The 10,183-nt window shown below is 35.9% G+C and overlaps 1 protein-coding gene across 1 annotated transcript in view; it reads left to right on the top strand.

The window, feature by feature from the left end:
* The first annotated feature begins 7,279 nt into the window (after nucleotides 1-7,279).
* LOC107042490 overlaps nucleotides 7,280-10,183 on the top strand; it is a 58,468-nt gene continuing 55,564 nt past the window's right edge. The window contains exon 1 of the mRNA XM_015263548.1: nucleotides 7,280-7,422. Coding sequence (XP_015119034.1) covers nucleotides 7,280-7,422 — 143 coding nt within the window. The remainder of the gene's footprint in view (nucleotides 7,423-10,183) is intronic.

Here is a 10,183-nt window from a genome sequence, read left to right as displayed (position 1 = left end):
GGCCCAGGGAAGGCCAGATCCGATTACCAAAAATAATCATTTTAATTCCTCGGATAGAGTTACTGCGGATATTTTTATATACTTCTTTGTTTGCGGAATTGTTGCGGATTGCCCGAGGCGAAGCCGAGGGCTGTAAACTTGCGGGTTCCGATATTCTGTTTTCCTTCCTAAATGCACATATACTATTTTTCGTCATAACTGCACGCCCCACGGAAAAAATATACAGTAGACTCCCGTTAGAGTCACATTCTCACATGCACCATTGAAACAATTCAATGCACCATTCAGCATTGCTGTTGGGGAAGTGAATTCGGAGAATGCGACTGTATTCACCTTCCACCACTACGCGCTTACTCCGGGCGTCATTTCTCAGAATTGACATTGATAAAATGAAAATACTGATTTTTTCTTTTTATTTTATTGATGAAAAAATGAAAATATAATAATAATTATCATAACAATTATGATATTATAATGACCAATAAAAATAAAAATTAATTAGTTATTATTAATAGTTCATTATTGTCATGTGGATCCATTGTTCAATTCATTTAAATTTTCACTCGATCAACTAACTAATCAATTTTTAACTTATTTTACCACAATAAAAGTGTAACTTCTCTTCGTGACGATCAGGAGCAGACTAAAAGTCTACCCATCGAAAATTCATATTTTCAGTATTTTATTTTGCGAATTTCCGAGAATTCAAAAACAAGGACTCCTCCGGGAAAAACAGGAGCATTCATTTAAAGGCTTTCGTAGGTAATGGAGTGGGGGGAGCGCTCACGGGCCGAAAAATCGATATGAGGGGAAATGCGACTATAACGAGTGTGACTCTAATGGGAGTCTACTGTATCCTCGAATCGGGTATATAATATTCCGGAATGAGGAAAATCTGTATTCCGAAATCCACACGGAGAGAAATATTCAATAAAAATTACGTATCTATTCCGTAATTCCGGAGCGAAATGTGGCCACGGAATTTTTCCGGAGCGTTCCGTAATTCTTATCTGAGTCTCCTCTGAAAAATTACGATACCGTCACTTAAATTTTCTGAGTCGATTCCGTAATCGGTGCGTGAATTGTGAGTTACGTAATTTTTAGTGAACATTTCTCTCCATGTGACGGTATCCTCAATTTTTCACAGGAGATTCAGATGAAAAATTACAGAATGCTCTGGAAAAATTACGTGACAGTTCCGTAAAATTTCCTACAACCATATTTTGCTCCGGAATTACGGAAAAGATACGTAATTTTTATTGAATATTTCTCTCTCTGCAGGATCTTATATTCTGGAAGCCGGAATAATACCGCGGAAAATCCAGAATATTTCATCTTCAATTCTAGAATAATATTCCGAAATCCGGTATATATAATTTTCAAAAGGATTCTCAGTTCGTATTAGGAAAAATTCATTCTCTGAATGATAGTGTGCNAAGGCTCCGGCGAGCGGGAGGTTGCTAATAGAGTAACCGCCTGTATCGGCATGGGTTTCCTGTGGTTTCCCATGCTACTCCTATGTTCTATAGGAGTGCGAATGCGGTACAGTGTAGAATCCACAACCGCATGCATAGGGTTGGATAGAGTGCCGAATTGAGACCCGAAAAAGGGGGCTCAAAAGGCCTTAAAAAAAAAATATGGTGGCTCAAATATGAATCTGGCATATGAGATAATTGTCTCAAATATGAACCTAGCTCATGAGACAATTGTCTCATATGCCAGATGGGACAATTGTCTCATATACCAGCTTCATATTTGAGCCACACGTTAGTAATATAATTTGCCTAAGCTGTGGTGTCATATCATAATCAACGATGATAATTTAAGAAGAGAAGCATATCGATTTAAGGGGAGACTACTATGCGTTTTAAAAGTCGTGGGTTATTGGAGTGAGACTTTTCATACGTTGACGATCGATTATATAGATCCGAAAACGAATAATTAGTGCAAAAAAAATTTTTTTTTCATTGTTCGTTTGCCCGAAAACGCTGAAAATGCTAAAACCAGTCCAGGGCCTCCAATTTTTGAGCTACAAAAGATTTTTTTTTCAAAATTTTCAGAAAAATGTGTGGACCAACAATTACGAGCCAGTTTTTTGGAATTCGACTCCTACATAGCTGATTTCGGTTTTTTTCATATAAAAAAATTCACTATTTGTTTGAAAAAACATCAAAAAAGCAAATTTAGCCATGTAAGAGGTGAATTAAAAAAAAACTAGCCCGTAATTGTTATTCCACATATTTTTCCAAAAATTTTGAAAAAAAAATCCTTCGTAGCTCAAAAATTGGAGGCCCTGTACTGTTTTTGGCATTTTAAGCGTTTTCGGGTAAACGAACAATAACAAAAAATTTTTTTGCACTAATTATTCGTTGTCAGATCTATATAATGGATCTTCAACGTATAAAAAGTCTCACTCCAATAACCCACGACTTTTAAAACTCATGGTAGTCTCCCCTCAAGAACCGCAAGGTTCTTATCCTGAAAATGCCAGGGTTTTGGATATCAGTACCCTACCGTTTTATTCTAAAACTCCAAACTACTGGATTCCAGAACCACCGTGTCTTAATTTAAATACCCAATACTTCTGGATAAGTACCCAATATGATTCTTGGTTTTAGTAACAAATATTGACAACCAAAACTTCTGTCTGATTCTCACAGAAAGTTCCTTTACAATCAGTGAAAATTTCACTGCAATCCAGACCATTATTCCTCTGTTTTTCATAGCTAATGTTTTTTTTACAGAAGCATTTAATTAATAGAACTATGAAATATTACGCGAGAAGTATTATTTATGATTCAATTGATACTCACCTGAAGGAGTCTCTAATCATAAAGGCATTTTTCTGTAATTAACGTGAATTTATGTACTAAGTTATTTAGAAAAATGCCTTTATACTTAGAGATTCCTCCAGGCGAGCATCAATGGAATCATAAACAATACTCCTTGTGTAATATTTCATAGTTCTATTAACTAAACGCCTCAGTCAAAAAAAAACTTTAGCTATTAAAAACAGAGGAGTAATTTTATTAATTTTTCCGGAAGCAAAGCTCATTTGAGATTGGGGCTTTGCTGCAAGTTAGTAGAGTTTTTTGGCACACTAGTTGAATAACGAAGATATTATACGAGGAACTTCCTTAATAGAGCTGCAAACAGCCCCCATTTGCGTTCACTAAGTGATTGTTGACGTAGGAGTGGCTAATTTTTTTTTATTCGATAGATATTGATACGTGGGACAAATTTTTCTAATGTTTTTTTGCATTTCGAGTGGGGCGCATATAAGAAAAGCACTAAAAAGGCCTTTGAAAAGAAAAGAAAAAGGCCTTTGTAAGAAAATGGTCAACTTTTTTCAATTTTTTATAAAATTCTTTTTTAAAGATGTCAATGAGTTTAACATTTTTTGTTTTTGGCGTTTTTGCGATTAATCACATCCTGAGCTCGTAATTTCAATTAGTTTATTAATATTATAAAAAAATGAAAGAACTAGTAGCTGTTTTTATTACTGATCGATAGCTTTCATTATTTAAATGAAATTTTGGAAACTAGTTTTCATGTTTTTGGATGACGTATTCATACAAAAATAATAATATAGTGCGAAATCCTTCTGTGATAACTGTGGCGCGTCAGTAGCGCTTCAGGTCGCAGAGTGGGGCAAGGTAAACCTACGTTAATATTAGAGAGTGGTGGAAGAGGCGATTCACTTCATTGGGTTAAGAAAATTGTTCTTTGGTATTCTATGTATCAAGGTTTGTACATTTCAATAACGACTGTTCTTTGGTTTTTAAAAGGCTTTTCATCTATGATTTTCGATATATTGAGAATTGATTCAACATATTAAGATTATGTTGGCAAGTAAATGAATGGATGCAAGCTCTCAATCCTGAAATTATATCAAGAGATCCACTTCGTAATGGTTGGACAATGGAAAATCGCGTCTTGCTCCCTGTTTATTTCGATGGAATGTCAGTTGTAGACTATCTTGATAAATATTTTTATTCTTGTACCATGAGATCAGGGAGCTCTAATGAATTGTGTTCATGTGTTGCATTAAATTTAGAATGCTGTGATCTTTGCAAATCTTCCTCAAAATATTCTAATTTGTGTCAAGCAGAATATATTGAAAATCTGGAGAATAGTGTCAATGATGTTTTTGGTGAATCTATTTGAAGAAAATTATTATTTAGTCCCCTAGAATATTGAAGAAAATGTGAATATAATAATAAATTCTATTTGGAAACAGATTGTAAAATTTTCCATGCAAATGAACTATGATACCAATGTTATTGATGAAAATTGTTACATAAAATATATAAGTAGACAGTTCACCAACGTTTTAGAATAATTTATTAATTAAGATAATTTTTCCCCCTTTTTTACAAACCAACAAAAAGTCGTTATTAAAATGTATAAACCTTGATACATAAAATAACAAAGAACAATTTCCGTGAACCAATGAAGTGAATCGCCTCTTCCACCACTCTCTAACATTAACGTAGGTTTACCTTACCTCTACTCTGCGACCTGAAGCGCTACTGACGCGCTACAGTTATCACAGAAGGATTTCGCACTATATTATTATTTTTATGTCGCGCCGTGCAATAAGTCGAGTTTATCGCACGCTGCGCTTCGCGCAGCTTGCTCAGAACTCGACTTCTGCACGACTTGACATAAAATATTATAGAGCACTCGGTAATAAATTTCGTTTTCAACGAATGTGTGTACAAACCTCGCCTTCGGCTCGGCCTGTAACTACACATTCGTTGAAAACGAAATTTGTGCCCTTGTACTCTAATGTACTATTTTATGAATACATCATCCAAAAACATGAAAACTATTTACACAATTTCATTTAAATAATGAAAGCTATCGATCAGTAAGAAAAACAGCCACTAGTACTTTCATTTTTTTATAACATTAATAAACTCATTGAAATTACGAGCTCAGGATGTGATTAATCGAAAAAACCCAAAAGACAAAAAATGTAAAACTCGTTGAGATCTTTAAAGAAGAATTTTATAAAAAATTGAAAAAAGTAGACCATTTCCTCACAAATCGGGAAAAAGGCCTTTTCAATGGCTTTTTTAATGTTTTTCTTATATGCGCCCCCCTCGAAATGCAAAAAATCATTAGAAAAATTTGATCTACGTCTCAATATCTATCGAATAAAAAAAAAATTAGCCACCAGTACGTTAACCATGGGTTTCTCCTTTTCTAAAGGGCTGTTTGCAGCTCTATAACCCTTGAGTGGTCGCAGCTCTCTATCGAACGTTACTGGTCGCACGGTGGGTGTTTCGCAGCCCCGTGTATTTTGTATTTTTGTGAGAAAACAAAGTTGGAAAAAATCATTCATCTGTAGTTTACTACTACTACTACTACGTTTAATTGACAGGAAATGGGGATATTAAAGGAGAATAGCCGACCGACAATCCTAGAATTCGATTTCCTTAGGTAGTACAAAATTTAGACATTTAGAGGTTGAACACGGAGATTCTCTGCGAGTCGAGCTTTCAAAAAATTTTAATAATTGACTGTTGTGAGTATCGACCAAAAAAAAATTGTCAATGCGTTCGATTTAGTTGAAAATCGGAATAGAAATTTTTATAAATTTTTCACTTATGGGATTTTCATGTGAGAAAAAGAATCGAAAAAACGTTGCTATTCTCCCATTGTGCGATCTTTCAAGCTTTAAAAAATGCAGATGTACAGATCTTCAGTCTCATAAAAGTTGGAAACTTAAATTTGAGCGATTACAAAGCTTCCATTCGGAAGCAAAAATACTCTACCGATATCAGAAATTTTACTGTACAGGAAGATAATTTTTGCATCTATAGATGTGTTTTTTTCCTGAAGAAATCGTAAAATATCGTCCACAAATACTGATAGAGTGATTCATTCATTTCAAACAAGATTCGTTAACTATTAACGAATGATGGAGTTGAATATGACCAATTAAATATTCTTTAATAACGAATGGTTCACTTGAAAGGTGAAAGTCGAGTCAAACAAGGCTCCTTCAATATGCATTTGTTAACTATTTACGTATGAACATTTGGTGAGACCGAATAGACCCTAGACTTCAACCAAATCCATTTGTTAACAATAACTAATCCTTTCTATCAGTGCAGGTATTTCTCCATCGAATTACATTTCGTTGCACGATTACTATTCATATAGTAAAATTTGCCACGATTTTCTAGGTAATTTTCATTTACCTTTCCTCTCGCTGCAATTTTTTCCTCTTCTCCTCACAGCAAATCTTGTTATCTTGAAAACTCTCGGGACATCCCCTCGAAAATTCATGAAAAAACGACAAAACTACTGCAATTCGTCTTTTTTTTCACTTCCTATCCTCATTATTTTTCATGGAAACATAGATTCACCGACTCTGGAGGTCACGGGCCAAGAGTGTAACGAACTCGAATAATACTGTGGCGTCAATTCAGTCTGAAACACGAAAGCGCAAGTCCAACCCCTCTAGAGTAGATTCCGGGCGATCGCACACGCATGTATATACACCTCTCCTCAGTCTCTATCGTACGCAGTACTCAGACGTACCTGCGCTGAGAATAATCGGGGTGAGACGGCTCACCACGTCTGACCATACGTTAGAATCATCGCTTGGACGGCAGTCGTGTTCAACGTACCCTTTGCACTGTTCGGGGGAATCAAGTCGTTACGTGTTGATGTGTCATGTGCGATAGGTCCCGAAGATGGACGGAAATGAGATCTCTGTGAATTACCGTAGATGTTTAGAGAGTGAAAGTTGATGTTGAGGCGACTTATTCCGGCCTAAGTACAGAAATTCAAGGCTTCTCCATCAACAAATTGTTGATAATCGCAAACATTTTTTTTCACGTTGGAATATTTACAATAATTTAACATAACATTAGTGATTAATTTTTCATCGAACATTTTCCATTTTCCATTGAAAAATTATCACCTTTTTTACTTCTCAATTTAAATTGGATGAATTCTGAAAATACTATTCCATAAATTTTAATGCAAAAAACAACTATAAAAAAATAATTTAAGCATATTTCTGGCTTCTAGATAAATGATTGTTGATAATTTCAATTTTTCATTATGAAAAAGTAAAACGCTAATAAATCTCAGTATCTCGTGAATTTCAACAGCACGACGAAATAAAACTAAAAATTGTTGCATTTATCATCTGTCAGGATAAAAAGTTTAATAAATATTTACGTGTACATAAAGAAGTATTTTTCTACCCAAATATATTTTTATTTAATTAAATTGGAAGTTTTGTAAAACTACGAAAATGGGTAGAAAGTACAAACCACGATTAATACCGGAGCAGGATCGTAGGATATGCGGTAGCATCTGCTGTTGTCAACTCACAATAGTCATCAGCTGTGTTGCTCTAGTTTACCTGAGTGTTGCTGTCTATATACCATCGCACAGGTAATTTCATTCACCCTCGATTCTACGAGCTCAACTTGTTACACTGAGACTTCATAGAAATTGCTAGGGAATATAATAATGAATAATTACGTTAACAATGTTTTTTCTGTGATTTTCGATTCATTTCACAGAGAAAAAAAAATTTCGGGAATTTGGAAGCGAATGGATAGACTTTTAGAACCCACTTTCTTTTTGGATTATTTTCAGAAATCGTAAATTCTGAAATACTAGATTGTGGTACAAGTGTCTAAAGTTCCACTTCCTCGTACGTACGGTGAATACATCCTATTTTTTTGTAATACCTACCGAGTTCACTTTTCGGGGGTGCAGTGTTTGGTTGTTTGGGCGGAGTGCGTAAACTTCAAGTTCGTGTGTGAAGTAAATTTCGAGTGCGTAAAGCAAAGCACGAAATAGTAAATTTCGTCATAAAGCCGAAAAAAAATTTTTTTTGCCCGAAAAGTTCACTTTTCGAGACCGTTTACTGTACGTCTAGTGCTTGTTTTACGCACGGCGTGCGTAAAGTTCAGAGGTCGTGCGTGAAGTTTGACTTTACGCACGGCCTTGAATTTTACGCACTTCGTCCACAAAAATAACCACATTACGCCCACTACCGTTCCGAACAGTGAACTTGGCAAGTATCACAAAAAATAGGATGTAATACGCGTCCGTGCGAAAAAGTGGTTCTTTACGCACTTGGAACACAATATACTATTTCATCACGCTGTGCGAAAAAGTAACTTCCATACATTGTCCCTTTACCACACATTGTGATGAAAAATATCGTTCGATACTCATGGGAAAAGTGTTTTTTGGCTCGTGGGAGGTTTATAACATGAACCAAAGGCGAGGGTTGCAATCATATTTTATTTTATTTTATTTATTTTATTTATTTATATCCAAAGTCAAACAGCCGAAACCAATAACATGATTACTTACAAAAGTGATAATCTAGGTAGAATTATCTTAACAAAGATTGAAGTAGGTATGAGCTAGATCAATATAGTTTATGTCACGCCATACGATAAGTCAAGTTTAAAGCACGCTGCGCTTCGCGCTATCGCACGATGTAACATAAAATAATCTAAACCACTCGGGCATAAATTTCGTTTGCAACGAATGTGAGTACAGACCTCCCCTTTGGCTCGACCTGTAAACTTGACATTCGTCGAAAACGAAATTCATGCCCTTGTGGTCTAATATACTATTATCACTTGTGCGTAAAGTGTAATTTTAGGTATGCTCCGCTTCCACATATTGTGATAAAACCGAAAATCTCATCAAAAATGACACCGAAATATCACTTTCCATACATTTTGATGAAAAATCGGATTCGGCATTCGTGGAAAAAGTGTTCTTTGGCCCTTGGAAGGGTAGCGCTGCACATCTCCCACTTGTCTAAAACCATTTTTAAAACAAAACAAACACTTCACACCCGCCAAACAGCCCCGTTAAGTGAACTTTTCAGGCAGGTATTGCAAAAAAATGATAAACTACAGAAAAATACCCTGTGGTTAAAGGTGTTGGACTATATAACTCTTTACTGAGAACTTATTTGATGATATTACGTTAATATAAACATAAACAATAACTCCATGAGCAGAAAGAACAGTTCTTTGTCGATAGGTGACGATATTCTTCTGGTCTTCGTAACCGGTATTTAGTCTGCCGGAGCAGTTGGTAGAGTTCAGACGTTTCTTCCTCGTGCCATATTAATAATAGTACATTAGAGTACAAGGGCATAAATTTCGTTTTCAACGAATGTGAGTACACATACGGAGAGAAATGTACGAGAAAAATTACCGTGCTCGCATAGTAAAGTGGGTTCAGATGGTCTTTCCAGGCGAAATGTACCGCAAAGAGTAGGAAAAAGTACTGTTGCACGAGTCANGAAATGTACGAGAAAAATTACCGTGCCCGCACAGTAAAGTTGGTTCAGATGGTCTTTCCAGGCCAAATGTACCGCAAAGAGTAGGAAAAAGTACTGTTGCACGAGTCATTTTTCGGATAAATGTGGGGAAAAATTCTTGTGCAGCACGGTAAAATCGAAGCGACAGTGAATTTTTACGAGAAATACGAGAAAAATTATGACACTGGCTGGCAAATTTTTCCGGTGCCCTACCAGAATCCTAGGACCCGATCGCGCATTCGTAAGATTACGACACTCTTCGTGCCCCCTCCGCAACCACGAACATCAACTCAACGTGACCAGGGGGCCTATTCTCGAAATATTTCCGTGCACGGTAGTGGCTTCGTAGACGAATTGCGTATAGGAATCATATAGGCGTTCCGTCAACGGAGTCGATTCCGCGCACGAAAATATTTCGAGAATAGGCCACCAGATGATTTATTCCGTCGCCTCCTCTAGCCTCCTCTCTCACATATCTCCTTACTGAAACCCCAGGTTAATGTTTTTCATAATATTAATTCAGTGAAATATTAATTAGTGTTGTGATAAAACGGTTAAGAAATCAAATAAGTGCCCTTTATTTTCTCTTCATGAGGTGTATAACGCTGTAGAGATACATTGGCCTGTCAAACGTTCCACATACGTTTGCCGCGCATTCTGCTTTTAATATGGGAGAGAGGACTTGGAGGAGAGGTTAAAATAAAATTAATAGGATGATATGCTGAATGACAATGTTTACTCATTTTTAACTATTGAATGAAATTTATCATGTAATAGAAAACAGTCAGGGATCAAGCTTTTATTGTGCGTTACCGGAATTTTTACTATGCAGCACCGGAATTTTTCTGGTGCTAG

This window comes from Diachasma alloeum, unplaced genomic scaffold, assembly GCF_001412515.2.
Source record: "Diachasma alloeum isolate Michigan unplaced genomic scaffold, Dall2.0 Dall_scaffold_00480, whole genome shotgun sequence".
NCBI classification, from domain to species: domain Eukaryota; kingdom Metazoa; phylum Arthropoda; class Insecta; order Hymenoptera; family Braconidae; genus Diachasma; species Diachasma alloeum.
Note: the sequence above shows the minus strand (reverse complement) of the source record. Positions and strands in the feature narration are given on the sequence as shown.